The sequence below is a fragment of the Strix aluco genome, chromosome 8, assembly GCF_031877795.1.
Source record: "Strix aluco isolate bStrAlu1 chromosome 8, bStrAlu1.hap1, whole genome shotgun sequence".
Lineage (NCBI taxonomy): Eukaryota > Metazoa > Chordata > Aves > Strigiformes > Strigidae > Strix > Strix aluco.
The window spans coordinates 12,546,229-12,573,361 of NC_133938.1; the positions used below are offsets into that span (position 1 = coordinate 12,546,229).

Consider the following 27,133-nt stretch of genomic DNA (forward strand, 5'->3'; position numbering starts at 1 on the left):
ACGTGAGCGCTGCATGCCTGCCAGGCAGCTTCCCGATTAGCCCATTAAACCCGCAACATGCAGCTCCCCAGGTGCTATCTGGACCCCTGGTCCAGCACCTCCTGGGCTTACCAGCCCCAGGGACTCAAGCACCTCTCCTGCTGCCTAAGATGCTTTGCCAGGGCATGGGAGATGCAATGTCCTTGGCAGCTTTAAGGGAAATGCAAGTGAACATGGGGTTTGGGCAGGCCAGCAGTGTTTCTCTCCATACAAAACTGTGGCGAAGGGGCTGCAGCCTCCCCACCACACTGGGAAGCAGAAGCACAGTCAAATCTCATGTACAACCTAAAGATTAGCAAGGACTAACGTGCTGGGCAGCTGCATGCTGCCTAGCTCTCATCACCTCCAGCCTGCTCTGCTCCCTGGGGCTGTCCACTGGAGGGACATGCTGAAGGGACTGGGCACAAGGGGTGATGGACATAAGGAAAAAATTTCTGCCTGGGAAGGTGGTGCAGGATCCAGACCAGAAATGGCAGCAGCCACAAGGGAGCAGGAACCAGCCCTGGTTGGAGCCAGTCTGTTCTGTGTTTGCTAATAGCAAATGGGTCAGCAGTGCTTGGCTTGCTGGGTCCCACAGTGAAAGTGCAAGATGCAGTGTGTGTGTGTGCCCACTTGTTTGTACTAGTGCAGGTACCCCCCATCCCAGGGCAGGATCCTGCCCCGCGTCCACAGGCTGCAGCATGGGAAGGTGGCCCACAGGAGGAGCTCCAACACAGCTGCAGCGCCTGCCACAGCCTGCAGATAAATAATTAAGGGGCTCAGCCTCCCTTCTACTTATTTAATTCCATTAATCCCACACTGTAAATTCACTGTAGCTCTCACTGTACACTAAAAATGAAATACTCTCCTGGTGCAGCTGGGCCAGCAGCTGCTGCCAGACCCTTGCACTCTGCTCCCCCCAGCTCTGCCACACACCCAGGAGAGCATGGTGGGGCTGTGCTATCCCCCACGCCAGAGCAGCCGGCAGCAGAGTGAACTGTGCCTGCAGCCAGCTCATCTCCCAGCACCTGCAGGTCAACCTCTCCTGCTGCACCAGGGGGACTAGCAGGTCCTCTTGCTGCGGCCAGCGCACAGCTCACTCTGTCCTGGCTCTGTTGCACAGGCTACTTGGCCATGCGGGCTGGCAAGCTGGTGTGAGCAATATTATTTGTTCTCTGACCAGTGGGAATGGAGGCCAGACAGCTCCAAGAAATCTCTGCCACCGTCCCTCCTCCCTTCCCAGGCGTGCAGGGAGGTGCTGACAGGTCTTGCTTTGTGTCACCTGTGTCTAGGTTACCCTGCCATCCCTTGCACAACCAAGGCAAGCGTCAGACTGATAGCTCTGGGCATCTGGCCTCAGTGGTTAGAAGTGCTGTTAATATTTGCTCTCTGCCTGGGGTGCCACCACTCCTGGAAAGCGAGCCATCTATAAACAGCCCTGCACCCCATGGAGATGTCAGACTGCTAGGCTGCTCTGCAAAAACACTTAAAATGCAACAATTCCAAAGCACAACCAAATACCAAATAAGCCTTGGAGGTTCATCTGTGGTGCCTTCGTCCCTGGACTCTCCCTGCTCAGCTGTGCTATGCCCAGTCCAGCAGCACTATCATGCCATAGGGAAACAGGGTCAGGGCCTCCATCTTCTGAAGTGCTGGGTCACCACTCAGCTCTGTGCAGTTTTGGGGCTCACACAGTCCCAGGACGAGTGCTGGGACTGTATCATCACTTAACGACTGCAATTGCATAGAATTTGGTGAGCTGTGGTTCCCTGCCTGTCCCCATACAGGGAGGCACAAGCTCCCGCAGGGGCTGCACAGCCTGTTCCCCCTCCCACCTCTGCTATTTCGCATCCACTCCACAGATTCCCTTACTCAGCAGTGCATGCAGTGCCTGTCCTGCCCTCCAGCACTCCCACCACAGACCCCAAAGAGACCTGCTGCCATGCCAAACCTGCATGCATAGGGACCAGGATGAGAGCAGACCTGCTGCCGCTACAACCCTACACAGGTAGCTGCCGTCCTCTGCAAACTCAGTCCAAGATTTTTCTCACTGGCATTTCAAATGGGAAATGACTGTACTGATCCCCACATGCCAACAAGGGGCAACCCCTTCTGCTTTGGGGTCCATCCTAGTGTCAAACACCATATGAGCCTGTCATGTTCAGTAATTTCTAGCTGATGAGGTGTCAAATGCAGCAGAATCCAGGAAAAAAAAATTACATGCAACAATCAGCTACTTAATAGCTGCTTCAACATGAAAAGTACAACTGATTGGTGCTCTCAACCCGCCATGATATTCTGAAGAAAGAGAAATGAGAAGAGAGAGGCTCATGAAAACAGCTAAGAGAATTTACTTAATGCTCATTTTTTCCAAAACAGTTCCCACAGCTCAGTATTATGTTGCAGGCTCCAACCAGCGCAGGCCTAGTGTGAGGACGGGAGTGCACAGACACCGTATCCTGCTGAATCCCCACTGCACAGCAGAGGCACAGTCTGTCTGTAGCGCAGTGGATGGCCCTGCTCAACATTTCAGCTGGCCTTATAACAGAAAGCCCAAGGCAGACAGATATGCCTGCATACCTTGGCACCACTGGCAGGACATACATGAACACACAGGTAACTGCAAGGGAAGCACATTATTCCTCTAAACACTTCCCAAGTTGCAATGTAATGCTGTAGCTGGTGAAATCTCAGCTCCTCTCTGGTCTAGTCAGTGGTATGCAGAGGGACAGCAAAGCCCTCCACTTGGCATCCTGAAGCAAAAAGGAGCTCTGCGCCTTCCTCAGACACACGCAGCACACCCTTTGAACTAGCTGGAATTCGTCCCTTACCTTCTCAACACAGAAATCTGCTTTCCCTTTCCTGGCATATATAATCCTACCTTGTGGGCAAATGTTCTGATCTCATCTCATAAATCAGTTTAGGTATGCTGCAGGAAGGGGAGGCCACAGGCACAAGCAGATAACAATTCAAACAGAAGCGATAACACATGCAAAGGACACTTCCCAAATTTATTCCCTCTTTAATACTAGTGGGGAGTTTATTTACAAGTCCCCTGCAGCTCAAGAGGGTCCTGCATGTAAGCACAGGAAAATATAATCCTGCCATTGCTCTCATGGCTGCAGAGGAACTTTCCCTGATTTTACACATTTTCAACCTAATCATCCAGCCTGGAGAGTGGTGAGAAAGGCAAGACAGCCCTTGTGCAGGTCAGCCCCTTCCCCTCCACGTGTGCACCCCTTGGCAAGCAGTCCTCGGGAGGACAGGAGGGGAGGGGGTTGGGCTGGGAGAGGTGCAGTGTAGGATGGGGGGGTTCACCGAATGCCCAGCGTGTGTCTGTATGTGAGCAAAGGCAGCATCGGTGGCGGGTGCAGTCAGCACCTGTCTGGGGGCTCCACCAAAGATACAGAGAAGGGCAGGAGCGTGATTCAGCAGCGCAGGGGAGTTTGCAGCTCAGGACTGCAGAGCATGGGCAGAGCGAGCTCCATGCAGGGAGGGGAGCTGGGATTGCTCCAGGGCAGTGGGTCATCAGCAGAGTTTCTGGTGGCAGGGATGCTGAATGGCACAGGCTAATGCCAGCACAGTCTAGCAGTATGCAGAAAGAGATTAGACAGGGAAAGCAGGAATGAAAACCCAGATGCATATTTGTCAGCAGCAGAGGATGGCACAGAAAGCAAAGTTTTGAATGCAGATGGAAATGAAGGGGGACAGGATGCTGTGGACTGAAATACCTCAGCCAACCTGCATGGAGGGCAGCCCTCGCGGAGCAGAAAAACAAAGCAAACAGCGACAGTCCAGACGGGTAGACACGAGCTCCCATTCACTCCTAAGACTGTAACCATGGGGGGAGCATGGCGGGCTGCTGCGTTTTCAGCTGCAAGGCCTTTTCCCCAGTACAAGCTATGCTTCAACTGCTCAAGGCGAGTTCCCACCGCTCTGGGGCTGGCAGGGAGAGCTGGCAGGTTCCCAGGCCTGGCGCGGGGCCCGCGTAGGCGATGCCGGTGCGGGGGAGGCACGGCTCAGCTTTCAAGCCCTCTCCGCTGGGGGTCCTGGCCAGCATCGCTCTGCCCCCACCGCCCCGCATGCTCTCACGCTCACCTCATACTCCTGGGAGAACTTCAGCCCGTCGTTGGCCTTCAGCCTGTCAATGTTGTCGGCGAGGTCAGTCACAGGGATGGGGGGGTGGTCACGCATGCCTGCAAGCGAGACAAGGAGGGAGGAGGGAGAGGAAAAGGGTTATGGCTCTGCACGGCTGAGGAAGGCTCGACAACAGCATGTGCACAGCAAACCCAAAAGGTGGGTGCAAGGCAGACACGTGTGACTATGTGAAGCGCTGGGCAGGATGGATGGGAAGTCGGCGAGATCACACGGCATGCTGCACGCACTCTCAGAGCACACAGTTTGGTGAAACAAAACAGAAAGATGATGTGCAGAATGTGCATGACCGGGTGAGCATGCTCAGGCAGTACAGCCACCGGGCACACAGAGCAGGCCACGCAGCAGGCAGGGGCTCGGGCAAGCCCCCGGCAGGAACGGGCCGAGGATACGCTGTCAATGTGCTTCCCGGGCTCCGGCGTGGGCTGAAGTTGAACGCGCTGATTCTCTGGTGCTCTGACTGCCAAGGGCTGAGGCTGATCCTCTTCCTTACCCCTAACAATGGCATTAGCCATAAAGAAACTCTCCCAGACCTGCAGCAGGGGAAACCTCTGCGGTGTATGTGCACAGCTCTTTGGTTAGGCAGATGCTGCCCCAACCCCTGGGGAGCTAGAGAAAGATGGGAAGAGCCCCACAGAAGAACAGTTGCTTCCCTGGTCAGAGACTGCACAACTTTCCAAGAGCTGAGGAGCAGCTCTGCCTGCAGCTGAGTAACTCAGTGCTTTTCAGTGGTGCTCCAGAGGCAGAGCCACCTCCAGGGCCCAAAATCCAGCTCCACTGGGCTGGCTCGTGCAAGGAACCACGTGCAGTGACGTGCCCTGCAGCAGCTTCTGGGAGGCTGCTGCGAGCCGGGATGCAGCTCAAGCCGTGGCAGAAGTCTTGCTCTGTCTAAAGCAGGGATGTGGAGTATGGCTCATCCTGGGCATAGCCCAAGCCCTGGTCAGGGAAGAGGACCAGAGGACAGGATCCCACAGGTCCACACAGGGGACAGGTCTTGTGGGGGTGCACATATGGGATTGGGAGAAGCCCTACTGGGGCCCTGGGATTCAGGGCTCAACCATCGCAACCTCTTTCTCTGAAGTTGAGATGGTGAATTGGCAGGAATGTAGCTGTGAAACAACTCATCCAAAGCCTGGCTCATCCAAATCCCAAGGCTCGTGACTCCATCGGCTGCTCTGTGGGTTTCCCAGAAACCCCATGTGGGTAATAATGGTTATTAATAGGCTGGTGCTGTTGATTCACACCCAGGGAGACAGGCTGGAGCATGGCCAGGAGCCTCTCAACCGTTCAGGAGCCTGAATGCTGCTGCAGATAGCAGTGATGGGCTGCTGAGGTGATGGAGCAGTCCCCAGGCTGGGTACGTGCATTTTACACAGTGGCGACGAGTCACTAGGTGATAACACGGAAGTGTTACACTGCAGCTGCTGCACAGCAGGGCTCCTCACACCTCTGCCAAAAGTATCTGACATCGCTGCATATAGGCAAGACCTGATCCAACACACACTCTTCCTTCTATCACTTGACAGTGCAGACCTATCCATGGATGGCCTGAGAACACAGGGACAGAGAAGGGAAGATCCCTCCTTCTGCCTTGTGCTGAGGTCCTCCTGCAAATGTCAAGGTCCTCCTGTTTGCCACTTCACCCATCAGGATCCCCGAGGTGGTTGAGCAGGACCACAAAGACAATGCTCTGATTTCTGCACAGTTTCCTCGTTGGTGCCAGAGCTCCAGAAGCTGTAGCTCAGGAGCAGACTTTGCAGTGCAGAGCTGTTACTGATGAGCAACTGAATGAGAACAGTGTAGAACCAAGGCGGAAGTGTAGGGCTAGAAGAAGAGAGAAGCTGAAACATAGCCACAGTATGTGCTTATCTCAGCATGGTTATGTATGAAGTATGGCAGAGCCATGGACCACAGCAGAGCTGCTGAGAAATACAAGGGGGTCTCTCCAAACTTCAGTTTTGCTGGCCAAAGGAGTGCTGCAGCAGCAAAGGTGCTGCAAGAGCAGATAGGGAGAAAGAGGTGGTTGGTAGCCCATTATGGTGAACCTAAAACAAGTGCCACTGAGCACAGGGCAAGACTACCAGGACTTCTACATGCTCTTCCAATGACTGGCAAGAGGACAGCTCTTCACCAGGCTAGAAAGGCTCAGAGGTCTCACAATGCCTTTGGGGCTGCAGACTCCAAAGCCCTTGGCTCTGCTCCTGGGAGAAGCATCTATGTCACATACTTCTCCCATTCCTGCGTGTGTACACAGCTGCCTTGTACATCAAGCAGCAGGGAGGGCACACCTTTGTGGTTGTTTGAGAGTGAACTTGAAGCTCACAAGACAAGAGATGAAGGGGCAGTTACACCCACAGTCCTGGTACTACTCCATCCAACAGCAGTAGGCTCCTCTGCTCTGTGCCTGGCCCTTGGGTGCCAACACTGCCAAGGAGACCAACTGCACAGCAGGTCAGAGATCAGTATCCTTGGCATCCATTCTGCCTAACTCTATGGCACAGGCAACCCAGCCTAGGGAAGCCAGTTTGCCTGAGGTAGGAGGAGAGTGTGTTCAACCACGGGGCTGCAGAGCACCCTTGTTTGTTCATTAGGGGTTTTTAGCTGACCATCCCTGCCAGAATGGCCAAGGTTATCTGCCCCCATGCAGGCCTAGCTGCAGGCCTGGTGCTACAGCAGAGCCTGGCATGCCACTGCCAGTGGGCAGGAGGCCTGGGAGCAGACCAAGACCTGGGGCCTTCCCTTCTGCACTGTGCTGTGGTGAGCTGCTGTAGTGCCGTGCAAACAGTACCCGAGCTTGGCCCCACACACCATGTCAGAAAGTGAAATCACTGCCCTTCTACAGTCTGCTGTGAGTGAGGGTGACCTTCATGACATTGAAACAAAAATTACAGAGACGAGAGAGAAAGGGAAAGAAAAAGCAAAAGGTGTCAAAAGATAAAATACAGGAGTTAAAACTAACTTGAGATATTCGGGCAACTGGGGACACTGGCACCTGCAAAGAAAAGAAATGGGGCAAGAACAGAAATCCCATTAGCCTTTAGTCATCATCGCAGAGGTTCAGAAATGGAGAGACAAAGAGATGAGGATGCAAAGGAAGGCACCATCTGCCACAGCACCAGGAGCCTCCCTCCTGCACAGGACCAGCTGCCTGGCCCCGGGGGTTGCTCTCCAGCTGGCCATTACACACCAGCCTTTTGTCTCCGGCCAGCGTCATCCCCTGACGCTGGCAAATGTGTGGAGCTGGAGGTACTCGCAGGGGAGTGAGCACGCAGACCTGTGTCTGATGCCGAGAGCCACACTGCTCACTGCACACCACTGTCCACGGCCCTGTGCCCAAGGGGAGCCAGCAAGGGCAGGTGGATGGCAGGTACAGGGGACATCTGTGCTGCTCGGTGGCCAGGACTGCACTCAGCCCCAGCAACCCCTACTCAGTGCCCCTGAGCCTCCAGCTCGCTTGCAGCTCATCAGCAGCACAACTCAGCCTCGTTTCATAGCGCACTGGGACACTGTCTGGTCCTGTATCCTCTCAGTGACTTGGCACAGTGCTACGTTAGAACAGGGAGGCTGACAGTGGGGGAAATAACCCTCGTCTGAAGTAAAAACCACAAAAATGAGAAAGCTTAATATTTAATAACAGTAGCCAATTAATTATGCATTAAACAAGTTTTCCCTGCTCAGCACACTCCAGCAGGGAGACCAGCTACCGAAGTGTGCAGGGCTGGTGGCCAGCACCTCTTGTCAACGCATCCACGCAGCACTGCCTTGACCTCGGGTGGGTGACGGGGGCAACAGCATGGGGCCACCAGGCTTGGTGGTTTTCATGCCTCCTCATTAATGAGAACAAGCTCATGAGGAGCTGGAACAGTCAATTCTAGCTGCACGACCCTGCTTCCGCCCCGCAGAGCCTCACAAGTGATGCAGGGGGGAGGAGGGGAGGAAGGACTCCATGCTGTCACTTGGTGGGGGAGCATTGGCTAGCAGCATCCCAGGGCACTGCTGCTGCCTTGAGTGAACTGGGCACTTTGGGTTGTTTCTGTCTCTCCAGAAAGCTCTGCAAACCTACCGAATGAGCCAGTATCTTTGGCTATCCCTAGGCACAGGTGGGAAAAGAAAATTTTACAGATCCCTCTTCTCTCTGATGGCAGCTCTTGACCCTTCTTACAGCTCTAGCAAAGGATGCCCTTGTTGCAAACACCCTGATCTCACTGGAGATGGGAGCAGGCACAAGCCTGACCTGTCACACTCCTCTGTGCAGTGTAAACCACAAGCATACACCAAAGATGGCTCTTGTGTCCCTGGGCAGTGGAGACAAGTCACAGAGGCCCGTTGCCATGCACAGGTGTCCTGGAACAGCCCTGTTCAACACCTTGCTCCTCCTCAAAAAAGCTGCATGCTGCTGCTGACCGAGTGTGAGCCCCTCCCCTAGCGCTGCTCCCACTGACCTGCCTGTTGAGATGTTCTTCCTCTAGCGCAGGTGCCTCCCTTGCTCCCCACAGCATTTTCCTCCCATGCTGCAATACCACGCTGGTCTGTGTTGTGGCTAATTAACATGCCAGGTCTGCTGGCAACTGCCAGGCTGTCGTTGCATCCTACCCATGAGAGCTGCCATTGGCCCTGCCTGGCAAATGCACTAACTACAGCTCTCTGACAGCTGCTCTGGCATGGAGGGAGATGTGCTGGTGAAGCCCACCCCAGGTGTGAGCCAGGCTGCTGTGAGCAGCAGGAGGAGAGGGTCCTCTTACCCTCCCTCCCAGACACAGCAGGTTTACATCAGGAAATGGTCCCTTCAAAACTCTCCTGTTAGATGAAAGCTCTTAGATGAATGAGCAGCAGGAGGAAAAGTAGGTTACAGACCAGGAGGAGTTGCAAGTTAGAAGAGAGCTGTATGTGCCTCATTTATTGCTGAACTGCTCCCTCCATCACAAAAGCCCAAGCTCTCCCCTGCTTCATCTAGGACATGGACTCTCTGAAAGGCTCTGAACGAGTCAGGGCGAGCCTGTCTCTGATCGCTACAATGACAGGTACTGTGCCTTCAGTGCCATCAGAGACATACAGACACAAAGCAGCAGCACGAGACCTTTCTGCAGTGCGAAGTACAGTTGCCTCTGCGGGCTGGCAAACTAGTTACACCCTGAGGCACCACAGGCCAGTGCAGGCATGATGAGATGCTCTGCAGTGAACAGTTGCATGCAAAAAGCAACGGCTTTTACTGAACTATCGTCCTCTGCACTAAGACCACCGTGACCAGCAGCGCCCTTCACTGGGCCACAGCACTGGCTGGGAAGCAACGTAGGCTGTAAGTAGCTCTTCTCTTTACCCTTAGCTGAGCACAGCAGGAGAGTCAGCACACCAAAGGTCCCAGGACGAAGCTGCTGGGATGCCCTCAGCAGTACAAAGGCTCTCTGTACCTCTTGCTCCCCCCAGATGCAGCTCCTGTGGCCAGCACTGCACCAGTGGTGCTCAGTGCTGAATCCCAACCTGGGCCAAGCCAGCACAGCATGCTGCACCTGCGGGAGCAATGCAGGTACAGGCACTGGTGAGCTCTCCCAGCGCTGCGTGGAGGCTCCTTGTGGCTCAGGACAACTGCAGTGAGCTTCATATAAGGTCTGACACACACCACACAGTAGGCTGTCCCTGTCCAGGTTCCCAAGCCTTGTGTGCCTGCAGTGACAGGGTCGTCGAGAAGGATTTGCAGACCAGAAAACGGACACCTGGATATCCTCAGTCTAAGCCCACTCTGTGCTACTGTGACTGAGAAGGTGCAGAGCTGCTGGGGCAGAGGACTGCAACTCCTCCAGCATGGGGACCTGGTGAAGGGGAACCGCAGGAGGTGGGACGCAAGGGGGTTAGCTGCTCCCTACCTGGAGTCTGGTAGTTAAGCCGCCTCATCTCGACTGGGTCAGAGGAGTGGGCCAAGAGTGAGTCCTTCAGGCCGATGGAGTGCTCATCCTTGGAAGAGGGGGAGTGTGCCCTTTTCCTATGGACAGAGAGGACAGAGACAAGCAGGTGAGCTCTGGCAGAGACCGGCATGAACCACCCTGGGAAGGAGTCTGGGTCCCCGTGTCCCATATACCCAGCTCCATCCCAGGCTCCCTGGGGCTCTGGGCAAGTCGCATCCTCTTCCATGCTTCCAATTTCCCATCTATGAAACAGGAAGGATCATGTGTAAACAATGGCAGAGGTTTGATTAGTGAGGCACTCTGAAATGTGATATTCTGTGTAATATTTATTAGAGAAAAAGCAGATAGATGCAAGATGTTATTTCCTCTTACTCTCTCTAGGAACTATTTCCTGTAGTGGAAGGATATAATAAAATTTTTTTTTTCAAGTATTAGAAATATTTAAATATAGAATGCTGTAATATAATAGTGTAAAGGCTCTTCAGGGTGTGTTTTATTGGGCCATTAATACATGTCTTGAATGGTTGAAGGCACCCAAGGCGTGTATTAATGGAACAATAAAATACACTGTTGTCTCTTCATGCTATATTTATGCCTAGAGCAATGCCACCACCTCAGGCTCTTGCTGGAATTCACAGGCAAAGCAGGGACAGATCCAATCAAAAAGTGGACAAGTGAATATTAAGGAAAATCTAATACTGCATGAAGGGTTTCTAGAGATTGTTTAAGTCCCAATTCTTGCTCTATATTTGGAATGCAGTGGATATACCCATGAGGGGTGTTGGGCAGGAGCCGGACAGCAGTACTCTCTTCCATGTCTGTGCTGACCCTGACACTTCGCCAACATGCTGAGCACGCAGCAATACGCAGAGACTGTCTTTTGGCTACAGCCCCCAAATGGATTTTGCCTGATGGTGAACCCCTCTGCTGACCTGATGTTTTCTGGAAGAGAGGGAGCTGCATCACTGCTAGTCTGCACGAACGCTAGCACATTTACCATCCTGCAAGTTGCAACAGTCAGCCTCTGCTTTCTATCCCCTTGTGAGGCATTTTGAAGCACCCTGAAGGGCTGCCAGGTTCTGTGCAGAGGCAGCTGCATCCTGCATGGCGGTGACCCCGAGGCACGCGTGATCAGAAACGCTCTGCACAGACGCAGGGCGCTATGACTTCCATGGGGAGCTGTGCATGCTGGGCTGGCACTAGTGAGAAGCAATTAGGGAAAATTTAGCGTATAAATCACGAGTGAAACCTGCGTTCCTGCTGTGGCCCAGACTGTGAGCAAGCTCCATCTGCAGCCCGTGGCTGAATCAAACACTGGAGTTGTTCAATGTGGAGGACCAGCTTGTGAGTCTTACACCACTCTGAGTCATCTGAACATCTCAGAAGCCTTCTAGCTGTCTGGACCAAGACAAAAGAGCTGAAGGACTGAGAGCATTGATAGAAAGAAAGAAAAATACATGGCAAACAAATAAAGCAGTGTTTCTCCTATCAGGAACACAGCAGGACGTGCCATGTGCTACTGTGTACCAGTCCCTGAGCCCTTGAGCAAAGTGGCCCAGCTTTTCTGGGAATGGGCACAGCACATAATTAATGTTTGTCTCTCTCATTAGCCTAGTCAGGGCAACTGCTAAACAAACCTCCAGATCCCAAGGTATCCACTGCTACTCAGCTTCAATTCATTCCCATTGTAGATTTGACACTGTGAATATGCTGCACAGATACCTTTGGGAGAAAATGCCTCCAAAGAGAAGCTGGACAGCAAAAAAACTGTAGGATAACACAGCATCGCTCTGAGCATGTGGGTGGTGCTGGAAGGGGATCTGCTGCTGCATGGGCTAGGACGCAGCAGGGACATGAATGTCAGGTCTGAGCACAGTGCTGCTTCCTGGTGCTCCATCTACACCAAACTCTGGGACAAAGCAAAGTTAAGCCAAGCTGGGCACAGACTCTATGGGACCCAGGTACAGAAATCCCCCCTGGGGCCATTTTCTCTCCTTAAAGACCAGCAAACACTTTTTTTTCTTACAATTGCCTGGTATTCCCTTAAAGCTTCCTCAAGAATGCACCTGCATTCTTGACAGAATAGCTCTCAGTCTGAAGTGACTGAGAAAACAAAGAAACCCCTATAACTGCTGGTGTTGTTGTTCTTTTGATTTTTAATTTAATTGCAAAACCAATCTGGGAAATCTTTATGTTGGATCTGTCTCCCTAAGAGCTGTGAGAGGCTGACAATTGCTAGGAGGCTGATACCTTTGAGAAAACAGTCTTTGCAAATCCCTAGGGCTGGCATGCTCCGTGCTCCCAAAAACAAAGATGCCCCTTAGTAGCTTCAGACTTGATTTTTAAAAAGGGAAGTAGACTGAAATTTTAGCAAAACAAGAAGATAAAATGGATTCATACCTTTCTTGCTTACTAGATCCAGGGAAGAGCAGAAACAGAAGAAAGGAGATATCACTGACACAGAAAGGCACTGACTGCACATGCACAGCAGAGCTCCATTTAATCAGACAACAAAGCCAGCTCCCGTCCCCGAGCTACAGATACATATGTAAATAGAGAGTCCAGGAGGAGCAGAACCTCGGAGCTGAGCTGATAGAGAATGACCTGCTGTAATTGAACAGGCTACAAGAACACATGCAAATGCAACCTGTGGCTCCTCGGGAGGACTAACAATCATCTCACACAACAGTTACAGCTCTAGCAGGACTGCTCTGGAGCACAAAAGCAGGTGGTTGCTTCAGCAGGGAGCACAGAGCGTGGATGGTCCTGATCCAGCAGCCAGGACTGAGAAGCCTCAAGATGAGAGCTCCTACTCTGATTTCAGCCTGTCACATCCATGCCCTGTTCTCACCACCAAGACCATGTTTCTCAATCAAAATTCACAGTAGTGGGGGCACCTGCCAGAGATTAAGCAGGCAATTTCCACAGAAAAACAGTACTAGAGAAGTCCTCAAGGCTCAAAATCCAGAGCTGCGAGACCAGAGAGCAGCCAGACTGGTTTTAGGGACAAAGTTGCTCTCCTCTTTCTCACTGCTCACAGAATCCACAGCTGGTCTGTGTCCTGGGGCTGATATTAATAACCTTCTGTATACCCAGCCCTTCTGCTCCCTTTATAAAGCAGCCTTCTGCTCTGCCAAGTAGAGACTTTCCTCCTCCCCGTGATCACCAAGGACTATCAGAGCACCCCATATCTGAAGGCTACAAGGAGGGTCTTGAAGGTGCCACCAGCTGTAGCACTCATGCCATAACTGCTATGTCCTGGACTGGATCTCACCTTTTGAAGAGGAGTATAGCAATGACAATAATGATGATTAATATCACGGCCAGGACGGGTCCCATCACCCACAGCATCTCCGGTTCATCCTGCTGCTTTGCTGAAGCCACTTCCATCACAATCTCATCTGAATAGGGGCTGGCTGCGTATCTCTTCTGAACAGCACCGGCAGGAGAGGGATAGAAAAGCAAGTGTCCATTATGCTATAGCAACACTACATCCCTCAAACTCGGAGGTTTCCCCTTGCCTCTGGCCAGCAGGGAACAGTCATGCTTCTCAAACTCCAGCAGTGCTGGAGGGATCCTCCTTCCCTCAGCATCAGTGGAGGTCATGCTGTGGAAACAGTCTCTTCCTGGTGCGAAACATTCCCAGTGCCAGCAACTTTCTGGCTAGCAGACCTGGCCCCGAGGTGCCAAACTGAAGCAGCCCAGCTAAGAGCCACTTGCCAGTGCTGGATTCTCTCGGAGCCAAATCACAAGCTTTTGAATCCCAACCAATTGCACAGTGGGGCTGGCTGATGATTCCTAAGTGGTTGATAATACCTGCTGTGCTGATATCAACACATCTCTCCAGGACAAGGCTATATTAGGAAAACCCCTGCTGGGCTAGGCGGTTTTCTTAAAGGAATGAAATGACAGGAACATTTTCTACCTGATGTCTCAGCCCTGATAAACAGACCTTGGAAAGGGGTTCATGCTCACAGGTTCTTTTCCAGAGACTTCTGCAATCTGGCAGCCCAGTGATTTATAACCCGAAGGGACAGCTTTCTAGCCCCACCAGCAAGACAGGATTAGCAGAGACCCAAACCCTTCCTGCAGAAAAATGACACTGCACCTGGCTTTTTCTGCTGCTGTTGCTAAGGCTTATGGAGCTGTGTTGTCCCTTCACAGCTCAGCCTCACTGGGTCAGAGGGTTAAATGCTGCAAAAAAAGAAATCCTTTGCCCCTATTAGAGAAGGCCAGAGCTGTATCAGTTCAGTGCCTGTGGCTTTTGAGCAGCACCTGCTGCCCTGCATTAGGGAGCCAGAAATGCTCTGCTCTCGCCATAGAAAGTTTTGGTCACTGCAGAGGTGCCTGTGGATCCATAAATCGCCTGCTTTAAGGTCAAAGTTTAAATGTGCACTTTGTGTCTGTGTGCATGTGAGGGGAAGAAAGGGAAAAATCAAGTGTGCTGGTGTCACACAAATGCACATCTTGATCTCCTCTTGCAGGTGCCCTTGATCCCAGCCAGCCTGGTTTCAAACATGTGTGGAGTACAGAAAATGCTCTTATCCGAGACATCCTTCTGGCAGCACGTGCAGGTGCAGCATCCTAGCTGCTCTCCTCAGATTTATCAGCGATCAGAGATGCCACTGGCTGGAGGAAGAGCATGGGGGGTGGTTGCTGCTTTGTCTGTGAAACCTTTCAGCCCTACAAGACCCTGTTTCAATGACCCTGAAATAGCTGCTGGCCCCCTGTTCAGCTCTGTTCCTAGAGAAAGTCTGCACAGGATCACTGCAACCCATTAGCCCATTCCTATGCCCCCTTGTCCAGTTCAAACAACAGGGCAGGGAGTCAGCAACAGCTCTGTCTGAGCATGGCAGAAACAAGAAGATGCTACATCAGTGGTGAGAGGATGGGGCAGAAGGCCTGGGCTCCCCTTTCTATGGGCAAGCAGCTACTCTGTGAGGGAGGCACAAAGGCTTTGCCTGTGACTACCCAGAAAGGACAAGATCCATTAGGTGGAGGGGGAAGGAGCACACTGATCTGTGCAGCAAGGTAACACGTGTGTCCATCTCCAAAGCTTTGTGCAAGGAGCAAGGATTCCTATTTTTGCAGACACACTTTGGAGATGCCTCCTTCCAAGAGAAGACAGAGGCAGAAGAGATCAGGACTGCTATCTCAGTGGCATTTCCAAAGGCAGACTGCGAGGTGTGGGTGCCCCTGCTCTCAGAGATGGTGTTTCAACCGCACTCCCCTCTGCCTTTGAAGAATGGCAGTGTTACGCTCGCCTGCTGACACTAGAGACACAGCAAGCAATTTAAGAGGAGCTGAGTGGGGGAGATAGTGCACAGCCCTGGACAGAGTGCCTCATGCTTCAAATGAAAATGGATGCAATGCAGCAGGGGATGCAGAAAGGTGGTCTCTAGGAGCGGGGTGTAATAACTCTGCTGGCTGGTGGTTCACTGGAGGGTTGTGGCAGATCTATGCTAGGGAGGAGATGATGATGATAGTCTGAGATCAACTAGTTAAGGTCATCTCTTCTTGACAGGGATTGCCAGGATAGCACATCCTGAGGCCTTTGCTTTACCTTGCTGTTAATCTGTGAGTCTCCTTCCCTCACTGGTGTGCACATCTTGCCACAAGAACACGTGAGCTGGATGAGTAATGAAGAACTTGACCAGCCCTAATGAGCCATTACAAGCAAATGAGGCCGAGGAAGGAAGCCACAGCTTGGAAGCCGACCAAAGTATTCTGTGCATCTCTATTATTTCCATTACTTACACACTGGCTGCTGCTATTGCTGCCACCACCGCTCCTGCCCTCCGTGCTTACAGCCGGACACTGATGCACAGGTCTTGCCGTGCTGCTCCCTCTCCTTTCACGTGCCCAGCCCCGTGTGCTTGGCCGCAGGCTACAGACAAAGGCATAGCCCATTTGCCTCTAGCAAGGACAGACACAGGAGCAAGAATCCCTACACAGCAGGCAAGTGTGCTGACAACCCACTGCAATGGGAGGCAGGTTTGCTTCTCCAGACATCATCTGGAAGTGAGATTCTGGGCAGAGAAGGGCCTGCGAAGGCAGGTTTGCAGGGGGAGCGTCCTGTTCACCGCAGAGCCTCGGCAGCCACTGCGCAGGGCAGGATTTCAAGGGGCTTCTTTTCCACAGTCACTTACTTGAACCAAAGCAGAATGAAAACCTATCCCATCCCAGCCATGTGTCAAACTCTGCTCTGGGCACAGCCCAGCAAGCCACAACTGAGCTTGTGTAGAACACGTGCTGTTGACACTGCCCTCCACTCTCATCTGTTATGTCAAACATACGTGCCATTTCCCTCCAAAAACACCATCTATCAAGTCCCACAGCTGTCTCAGCTTGTTGAGACCAGCTATGCAGCCTCACCTTCCTCTCTTCAGAGAAAACTCCATCATCCTGGCTTGCAGTAATTGTTCACCCTGCCTGCACTGAGCCCACCTCAGCTCTGCTAGGAAAGGCTGTGCCCCCCCCAGCAGAAAGTCCTTACCGTGTCTCCATCCTCCAGCGAGGCCAGCACAAAACAGCGATAGCTCAGGTCTTGAGACAGAGGCTTGTTGTAAAAACCTTTGTAGTTCTTCTCGTCCCCCAGGGTGAAGGTCTCGGGCAGCACATCCACTTGAGCAGCAATGTAGGGCTTGAGTCTGTCTGCTTGGCGTCGCTGGCGCCTGCTCTGACTCCCTTGGCTTATGGCCTCCAGCAGCTGGGGACAAACAAGGTGCATCACTTGCTTCGCCCAGCGTGACGCTGCCTTATGCTGTTGCCTTACTGGTTGTAGGACCCAGCAGGGTGGAAGGGAAGGGAGGAGAAGATACTGGGTTTGTTTTGGACATAGTAGTACAAAGAAACCAGAGGGATGCGTTATCCATTTAGGCATTGCTGGGGCACCTGTCTGCAGACCCTCACTGGAAGCACCTCCACAAGGATCTCAGCTCTGGAAGAGTTCTGAGCCCAGGGATCCTGCATGGCGAGTGTTAGGGCTGGGACAGCCTGGCTGTGCCTGTCACCCCGAGTTAACGTATCCCAATGGACTGTGAGGGAACCGGGCACATTCTGCAGCCCAAGTATCGGTGTGGACAGCAACTCACACTCTCTATGGACACTGGATGGGAATTACAGCTGACGCTGATGTATAGGAAAGAAGTGACATTTGCTGTGTCTTTCCTTTCTGTCAGTGCCTCGGTATTTCACCTGCTGCTGGGCTGCAGACAGAGCTTTGTGTAAATCACACAGAATGATAACAGATTTCATGGGATGTTCAGAGTAAAAATGGCAAATTTCATAGTCAGCCACAAATTCATGAAAAAGGATATAAACACACAAAAATTCAATTACACTGCTAAGAAAGACTCTCAGATGTTTAAAGATGTTTTTCTAATGAATAAAAACGAATATCAGGCTTGGAACAGAAATTCTAATTTAAAACAAAGAAGGAGGCATGAAATACATTTCACACACGAATGTATCAGTGCAGTATTGTCAGGGCAGACAGAGAACGTCAGTGGGGCTGGGGACAGTGATGGGCACATCAAGCCACACTGCTGCGCTGAGCTCACTCCCTTTGAGAAGAAAAAGCTGGGTAAGGCAGCATCTGCTCTTTCCCCTCAACAGTCCATCCTTGCCCTCTTATGAATACTCATGTTGGAGCAATTTAGGAAAGCTATAGCTTGTCACTGCAGTATCACCAAAAAAAGAAAAAAATTAAAAAAGAAGGGATGGAGAAATCTCAGTTTCACAGACATCCTTGTAACTGCAGGGGCAAAAGGCAGATAGTCTTTGGACTGTGGAGTTTGCGCCCTACACACATCTCTTGTATCTTGGCTGAAATGACAGCTGAGCTCTTTGGGGCAGAAAGCATAGCTATATGTGCATGGGCATGAAACCATAGGGCTCCAGTTGTGATTGAGATTGCTGGATGCCACTGCCACTTAGATATGTAACACGCATCAAAAGACTGCATCAAAAGAATGCTATGCTTGCAAAGTTCAGATCCTGAGAAATTAGAAAATTAATATTGCCTGTACAAAATTAATTCAGCTGTCTTACGTATGTGCATTGTGTTACAATCCTTGACTGCATGGTCACAAACTATCTTTTCTGCAACTCTGCTGCTTTGTTCAATACACAGGACAGACAGTGCTTAATCAAAGAGCAGCTATTCCATATTTTGTTTTCTTCTTTGCATTATGCAGCCCGAGGCCTTGTTTATTGCTTACTATTCAAATCCAGCTCTGAAGACAAAATTAATAATTTCCTCGTGGGCTTTTCTATGGTGCTGATCACTATAACATTACAAGTGCTTCACAAACATTAACGAGCTTATCTTCCAAACACCCATATGAGGTGAGATGAAAGTGATTATCCTAATTTTACAGATGGAGAACTGAGACGCAGGGACATTAATGTAAAAAACGTCCACTAATTCTGAATGTCAAATTGAAAAGAAATTGGCTTGTTTTGTTTTTAAAGAAAACTTAGCATTTGTTTTATAGCACTGACTGTATCCAGCAGAGCTCCTATTGACTTTCTCTGCAGCTGGGGATGCTTAGGCTTTGCAAATGAGGCTCCAGGATCTCAAACTGAGCACTCCAAAAAAAACTCAGAACATGCAAGACAGTGGCTGCTGATGAAAATTTTGTTTAAAACATTTGCCGGGGGCTGGGTGAAACAGAGATAGGAACCAGTTCTCTTGATAGCTTTCAACCATCCTTTCTCATCTCAGTCTTCTGTTTCTTGTAACATCTTACAGCTTCTGCAATGAAATTATGCAGGAAACCTACAGATGATGGTTCTCCATCACACAATTGTGCTTCATGTGGAGAACAGATCCACCCATACACACCATGAGCTGGGACCCCATGGAAAAGACTGTGCAGTCATGTAATTAAAGATTAATGATAAGCAAGGGCTGCCTTACAGCTTCTAACACTTTGTAATTTCTGAGTGCTTAAAGTTTGCGACTTTGTTCTCTTAATGGACCCTTCTGTGTGTGATTTCTTGGAATTTTTCCTTATTACTTTGTGGGAGTGGTGTGTGTGGGGAAGAAAGAGCCCACAAACCCCTTGTGTGGAACTCTCCCGACACCTGCACACATACTGCACTACTGGTGTTGGATGACTCCTTGCACAGAATAAGCTGCATCTTGGGGTGAATGCTGAAAGCCTTTAACAAGCAAGTGTGAGGGGAGCTCTGCAGGTTTTGTTAGATACTAGAGCGAACTCTTTATCCAAACTGTAGGCTTAGGTCCTATCCAGAGAGGGAAAACCCTCCTGACAGAACAATACCTTTCTCTCCTAGCTGTTTCTCAAAATCATCGTGGTTGCTTCAGCTGAAAAAGGCTGCAAAGAGTCTACAACACGAGACAGGGTCTGTCCTGGTCAGAGCTCCAAGACACTCAAGTGTGGTGTCCTACAGGGGCACATTCTGGGAGGTGGCTCCTTCCTTGCTTGACTCCAGTCTCCTTCCTACATACTGTCACCAACCAAGAGAGGCCGAGTGGGCACTGCATGTCCCACAGTTCCCCATCTCTGACATACAGCCTGCACCCACATCGCTGCACCCATGCTGTTATTAGGAGGCCTGGGCAAAGCGTGCTGGCCCACCTGGGAGCCGCTGCCATCACAGCAGCTGCTACAGACTCCTACCTGGTCCAGCTCCATCTCATCAGGTGTCCGCCACCGAGCAGTCGGGCTGCTGGTGCTCTGATCTGCTGGCACAACCACGATGTAGTACCACCTGGGAAGGAAGGAAAGCATAAGCACTGCACCCTAAGTCACCTCTCTGGCAGGTCATGGAACAACACGTGCCATATGCTTCCCAAGGATGACCTGCTCCTTTCCCTGCCCTCTAAGCAGCAAAAAGGCTCAGTAAAGAAGAGGCTGGCTTTCCAGCTGCACCAGAAAAGAGAATACTCCCGTTAGCACTCATTAGGTTAATGAAGATCTACAGACTGTGCTCCAGAGGGTGGTGTAGGAGCTGTGAGAAGGACATTTATATAATCGGATTGTAGCAAGAACCCTGGGGGAATTGTGCTTCAGCACAAGGATACCACAGTAACGAATAAGACTTCCACAAACTCGCTTTTTTAATCTCCTTGAGGCTTTAGGCATTATTTATTTAAAGGATATTATACAGTGTCAGAGAAAGTCCCTCCTGATCCTCAACTGTGTTTTCACTGGTAGCATCTGGAGTGTACCCACCAGGGTGAGGGCAGACTGTCAGAGAATTGTCTTAATTTTATTGCACATAAATATTTGCTCAGAGCGAGCCAGTAGCGTGATCCCATGTTACAAGTAAACGCCTGGCTCTGTACCATAGCCTGCTTGGAAATTCACTCCCAGGTTACAAAATCCACAGGGTCGCAGAGGTTTGCTCTGCCTTTTTCCCCATCTCTAGCCCCCCACCCTGCCTTCTCCACCCAGGTGCAGCACATACCTAACCGGCACAGTGGTCTGGACTTTGGGAAGGGTGAGTGTGAATTTTCCTTCCTGTATGTACTTGTTTGTGGCGATGGGTTTGCTTTGCAAGACATCAGGGGCGGTGCGGATTGAGACGAGGTGCTGAAGCCCCCCAGCACTGCTCCCACGGTTCATTAGCACAAAGGAATAGTCTGTGTCTGGCTGGAGGTCACTTATGAGTTTCTTCATCGAGTGGCCATCCACCTCCACGCTCTGGCTATTGTAGAGAATCTGAAAGGGGAAAAGGACATGCTCATCCAGTCAACAGCTGCTGATGAAAACTCACACTCAAAATAGCAGCGTTAGAGATGACAGTTTGGCTCTGGGCCCTCCCTCAGGTGGTTCAGCTACTGTGCGCTTCGTAAACAGCCATAAATCTTTAGTTAAAGAAGAGCAACCCCCAGCAGAGGGTTGAGCTGTGCTCCCTCTGCCTCATGGTGATGGAGCAGAGAGGGGGTCATCTCAGCAAAGCCTGGGTGGCCAGCGCCAGCGGTGAGGCTGGTGGTACCACACATGCTGCTTTTCAGCGCCAGTTGGGGGGAGGAATCCAGATGGCTGTGCTTTGCCCTCATGTGGAGATGAATGGGTCTTTGTTTCTTGTCTCATGAGGCTACAACACACAATATGCTTTCGGTGTAAAATCCCGTCTGCTTTAAATTGGTGTCACTCCTGTGTCTACCAGCTGATGCCTGATCGAACGGTTAATGCAGAGCATCCCCCTCCCAGCAAGGTGACCGCAGGGAGGGGGGTGGTGGGGTTACACGCCTCACCAATGATCTGACAAATCCTGTGCAGAGCTCACAAACTGGTACCCGAAACGGCAGCTCTGCAGGTGTGACACCCCGTTGCCATGACAACAGATGCTGGTGCCGCGGCAGCCGTGGGCAGGAGATCGGCACTGCTTTTCCCTGCCGAGCTTGTGGTGAGGGGCTGCTGGGCAGGGCAGGGCCAGGCCACTGGTGGCCCCGGGGCAGCCCCCACGCACAGCTTCCCCCCTTGGGCTCACCAGCCCCTCAGCTAATGACATTTTCTCAGCACCCTGGCAGATATGTAGCACTCCCACCCTCCCCCAAGGCACAGCAGCCACAGGCACTGCTGTATCAGCGGCACCAAACAGCCCATCTGTCCTGGGAACCTCGATCCTGATGGAACGGCTCCTATACCCCAAAACCCTGGGTGCTGCCTCTGCAAAGCCAGAAACTCAAACAGTTCCCGGAGACAGAGACAAATGGGGTGTAGAGAACTGGAGACACCAGAGGTTGTGCCCCAGCTGTGACAAACCATCATGATTCCTTCAACTGGGCAAGCGTCCAGCATGGCAGGGGAGTGCTGGATTCCTGATAGTGGTGCAGAGACACAGCATGCCAAAAACTGGCAATGGCAGAGCTGGAGTATGTTAAACCATGGCAGCTATTGTGTGTTACAGGCAGAGACCACACGGTAAAACATGCTTTTTTCAACAGTGGCCTTGAGAAAGACAGCACAGCTCTGTGGAAGAAAAATTACTTGAAGTAAAACAGACTTTTCACCATCTGAGCCCGCCGTTCAGGCTGACGCAGGCAGCAAGGGAGGGACCAAACTTTCCTTCCAAGTCACCTTTTTAGCAGGTGGCAGAGATCTGCAGAAAGCTGCCAGCCTGGGACAAGGGCAGCTGATTAGCACTGTTCTAATATTTAGTGCTGGAGCTTGGGAGGAGGAGGGAGGCCCTGGAAAGAGATCTGAAGGACAGCAGAGCATAGGAACCAGGCTAGACCTGGAATCTGCAGCTCTGCATTTGTGTTATCCAAACAGCGATACCCACAGCATGCTTCAAATCCTCTTCAGGTCGCTTTGCATGGAGGTCAGGATAGGAAAAGAGCCCCAACATTTTTGCTGCTGAGAAGAGACTCCCAACAGGTAACGGAGCAGCAGTGAGGAGCCAGCAGTGGAGAAGAGAGGCAGTCAATCTTGTTTGTTGACATGCTTCAATCTTCAGGGATAAACTACAAAAATAAGTACCAAGTACTAAAATAACAGAAGTGTGCAGGGACAAAGCCTCTGCTGGCTGTCCCATGTGCAGGAAAGGCTGTCAAAGGTAGGATAGTCAGATGGAATCATTCTCTGCTGTTACTCTTCTTAAGATATGTTCTCCTGGGCTTTAATCTCTTTCTCCAAAGACATGTACATCAGATGGGTGCTAAAGTGAGTGAAAAAGGTAAAATGAAGAAACACTTTTTATAGTGATGGAATATCAGATATTTAGTTGGCAGGTTTCACCCTGCTCTGACACAGAAGTCGGTACAGCAAAGACAGGAGTGCTAGACTGCAAGTCATCTCAGCAGCTTTGCTGTCTGTGCCAGCACCACCCCTTGCAATGACACTGCAATAGCACAGGTCCAGATATTCCAGATGAGAGCAAGTCAGGGAGTGTCCTGGGGGAGCAGTGGGACCTCTCTTCATGTGCTCCAACAGAGACTTGAACAAAACCAAACTTCCAATGTTAAGAGCTATGCTGGAAGGATGCAAAGCCCACAGAGTTCTGTTGCCTCTCAGATGAGATTTCTCATTATGAATTCTTCCCTAATAGAGGTATCACCAACGGCTCCTGCATGTGCCCTAGGGAAGACACTCACCCACCAACTGCCTGCACATGAGGCATCTGCTGGGGACTTAGCTGTTCTCCTGGAGCAAAAGGAGGCAGAAGAGATGGTCAGGCACTTCACTTCAGAGTTTCCCTGCGTGCTCTGCACTGGAACTGGTCAGGACATAGTCTCTGATTCAGTCCTGACACCAGATGATGATTTTTACTACCATGCACAGAAATTTGTATCCAAAGACAGTGAAATTGGCATTTGCAATGCTTTCCCGAAGCATTCTCTGTCATTCCCCCTTCTCACAGTTGCTGTAGCAGTTCTACATTCCTTTACCTGCCATAACACATTGTCTTCTCAAATGTTATGCACCATTAGTTAAGGCCTATACACAAACCTTACAATAACATAAGGGCTCAGAAACAGTCATTCGTGTGCAGCTGAAGATGCCCAGGAGCTCAAGCAGGAATGCTATTTAGAGGCTGCATCATGGCCCACTGGTAACTACTTAAGTCAGCAGCAAATTTGGCCCAAGGGCTCTGAACTGCTAAACATTGCTGACTAGCTCATGGATTGCTGTAAAATGTCATTTGTGCTGCTCTTACCCACAAGAGAAGATCTGCAAAGCTAGGTGGGTCCAAATGTCACTGCTGAAGGTCTGCTGCCTGATTTTAAGGCAATAAAGGATGTATTCAACTAAAAGATGAAAAGACACACAGTGTGCAACACTGGAAAAGATAATGACCCGATGGAGAAGTAGACGAGGTTGCCTTTTTTGCAAGCAGGAGTAATTACTACATTCCATAGGACACACTGTGAGAAAGCACTGCCCAGCATTCTCAGGGGTTATTTCCGAACCTGTATCATAATAATTTTCAAAAGGTGCTGTTCCTTCTCTCCATTTGTAAAATACCTTGTGATGCTGCCTTTAGCCAATATATTCTCTGTCCCACTCTTAAGTTGAAGAATGTGTCTCAGGAAAGTGCAGTTTCCCCAAGGAGAAGGTAGTATCTATCTTGCACTTTCCATGAAAGCTCCAGAACAGCTTTCTGCAAGCGCACTGGAATAGAAAAGGAATAGTGCCTCTGCTCCACCACAACTGCTGGGGAACATTTTACAAGGAATTTATCTCCTGGACCAGAAGAAGCTGTGAAAATTCCCCAAAGAGAACTCAAACCTTCATTATTGATTTGGTAGCAATGAAAATTCCTAAAGCCTCAGTTCATCCCCTATAAAAAAAAAGGACCAGTCCTGCCTGTGCCTCACTATTCATTGTCAGAACAATATCTACTTTAATTAAATCTGTTAAAGTAGAATATGACACCCTTTGGGACATAGATTTAGCATGAGACTGTTTATCAAGTGTAGATAACACTAATTGTTCCCATGGAGATTTATCTGCTATGCTAGTTACAGTATTAGGCTCTGGCCTCAGCATCCCATGTGCCTGAATTAGAGGAGAGGTGAATCTTGTTTGCAAAAATACAGAGTCCTGAAGGTTAAGGATTTCTTTCGAGTGGCATAATCAATGACCTGGAGCTGACCCTCTTATCTCCTGGCCTTGACTCGTGTGTGTCTGAAAGTCTGGGAATATTAACAGAAAAAAGATACTATTAGAGAAATATCCTTGTAACACTCTCGTTTGCATGACTGCTCTTCAGTTAGCAAGTGGCTAATGCCATCTGCTCCTGTGTCATCTGAGGGTTAACCCGCAGCAGGGGCAGACCCTGAGTCACCGTCTGTGTAAGCAACTGCAGCTAAGAGGCTGAGACAAGGCATCAGCATTATATCCTTGGCTCCCGGCTACCTCCAACTGCTCCACCATCCTTATGTGGTGGTAATGCTCCAAAGGTCACACTGTCCCTTTCTAGCACTGCGCTGTCAGAGACGTGGGCTTTGTGCCACAAGAATAAGGCAAGATGAAGCAGACTGGTTCTTCAGCAGAGTGCAAAGTAACAGGGCTCTGTGAAGTTCCCTGTGGCCAGATATCTGAACATTGATCCTAATGCACCCTACATCTGGGAGAGCTTTGAATACCACAAGGCCTTCGCAAAAGCCTTGTCTGCTTCAGCTAAACTCTGCATGTTAACAAGTGCCTGCTATTGATCACAGTAATTCAGCTTCAGGATTTAAACAAGGAGAGTTAGTAACAAGGAAGGGGAGGTGCTCACACACTTTGATGTGGATGCAGTTCAAGACTCACTCCCCTGGCCATGGATCCCCCACAGCTCATGCAGGCCTTGCATTTGCTCTTTAGGCACAGCACAGCAGGGTGCATGGAGGAAGAGAAGTCACACCCATCCAGCCATCTTTGCAGAGGCACCAGATAGCTGCTGAGACTGGGTGGAAGATTATCCTTGGTGATGACAGACAAGAACAGGAAGACATCAGGTCATCAGTGTTGTCTGCAGCTTGGTGGGTGACACTACATCCAGAACTCCACTGGAGAAAAGAGCGCAGCAGCCGTTCCTGCAAAGTTCCTTCTGCACTGACACATCTTGTGGTGCTCACACCTGTAACACCTTCTGGAAGGGTGATGATGCTTCCCTTCCTTCACTCTTTGAGATGGTGCATTTGCCTTGATGCTCCGAAGTAACTTATAAAGGCAATCTGGATGTCTGAGACAGGACATGTTGCAGAGGGAGTCATTCTTAGTTTGATTCACTGGCTGGTTTTCAGAGCACTTTGTCCTGGTGATCTCTTGCGATTAAATCACGTTTGTAACTTTTCACGCTTCAACTCCGAGTCAGGCATCAGGACAAGCTTGTGTAACCACTGTCATGGAGCTGCAATGACCAGCCTGACTGGCAGGCCCCAGCCAAGTGATACCAGGTAACAAGATACTTGAGAAAGCTGATGGAGGAGTGAAGCACTGATTGGGACTGCGTGAACAACCACTGCAACTGCTCATGGGAAAAGCATCAGTGATTTGGGATGCCGGAGCAGTTTCCATTTCCCTTCAAAAATGCAAGTAATTCAGGGGCACTATCAAGGGAGGAGTGGGTACTTAGCAAAAGCTGCTATGGTAAAGATGGGTTTTCCAGCTGGATGGTGAGAAGCCAGAAATACGTATTATGATCCCTGAGACATCCCCATTCTCTGACTGCCTCTGCCCAGTGTATACCTTCACTACTCGGCATTCCTTGTTGGTCTGCTTCAGCCAACATTATTCACTCCTGTTTTGTTACCATGAGCCAAGTGCTTACTGGCTATTCCACAACTGATCAAAACAGAAAGAAATCAACAAAACCATAATACCTTCTGGCCTAAGAAGAGTGAGAGCAGGGAAAGCAAGCAGCAGTGTGCTCACTGTGTGTCATGGTTCATGCATGGCTGCTCAAAAGCAGGAGTGGCTACCTAACCTGGGCTTGGAGATCTGAGCTGCACAAGATCCCAGGCCAGTGAGCAATGTGACCCTGCTCTGCTTGTCTCTTGTCTGGTGGCCTGAAAACATCATGTGGCAAGTCAAGATGCTGCTTTCCACTGTCCTGCTCACTGCCACTGGAGGAGCTCCCTGTTGTCTGCATCCCATCCTTACCTTAAAAGGCACTGCAGATTTATAGGAGTCAGGCACTTCCCAGCTCAGCAACACAGATGTTTTCATGACGGCATTGACGCGGAAGTTCTTTGCAAACACTGAAATGAAAAACAAGGTATTTGAGCACAGTAAGGCCAAGTCAGAAGGGAGACAGGCAGCAGCTCGGCTCCAAGTCTCTCTTTGTCTAACTCAGCAGCAGAGGTCAAAGAGTTCAGCTACAGCAGAGAAGTGAGAGATGAGGAGAAAAGAGCAGCAGCCTTTTACCAAGTCTCCAGTCTTCAGTGGAGTTTTGCTTTTTGACTATACTTTTCTGCATCACAGAATGGAAGTTGTAGGCTGAACTGTAGCCTTCCTCTCTCCCCTCTCCACTCACACTCTCTTGGCCCTTTGCCATGATCAAAGAACAGTGGTGCTCAGGTACTGGATCTGCAGAAGATCCTACCCAGCCACCTGCTCCAGTTCAAGCAAGAGCCTTTCATGTACAGATAA

The 27,133-nt window shown here is 50.6% G+C and overlaps 1 protein-coding gene across 15 annotated transcripts in view; it reads right to left on the reverse strand.

Annotated features, from left to right (window-relative positions):
• Window positions 1-27,133, reverse strand: part of PTPRF (protein tyrosine phosphatase receptor type F) — a 391,093-nt gene that overhangs the window by 23,062 nt on the left and 340,898 nt on the right. For 10 of the 15 annotated variants that reach the window (XM_074832274.1, XM_074832287.1, XM_074832278.1 and 7 more), the window contains 8 exons: window positions 26,645-26,742; window positions 20,514-20,767; window positions 19,724-19,814; window positions 16,570-16,782; window positions 13,348-13,502; window positions 10,035-10,150; window positions 7,133-7,165; window positions 4,117-4,214 (listed from right to left, as the gene is read on the reverse strand). In XM_074832274.1, coding sequence (XP_074688375.1) covers window positions 4,117-4,214; window positions 7,133-7,165; window positions 10,035-10,150; window positions 13,348-13,502; window positions 16,570-16,782; window positions 19,724-19,814; window positions 20,514-20,767; window positions 26,645-26,742 — 1,058 coding nt within the window. The remainder of the gene's footprint in view (window positions 1-4,116; window positions 4,215-7,132; window positions 7,166-10,034; window positions 10,151-13,347; window positions 13,503-16,569; window positions 16,783-19,723; window positions 19,815-20,513; window positions 20,768-26,644; window positions 26,743-27,133) is intronic. The other 5 variants (XM_074832288.1, XM_074832283.1, XM_074832280.1 and 2 more) reach the window with 1 other exon arrangement.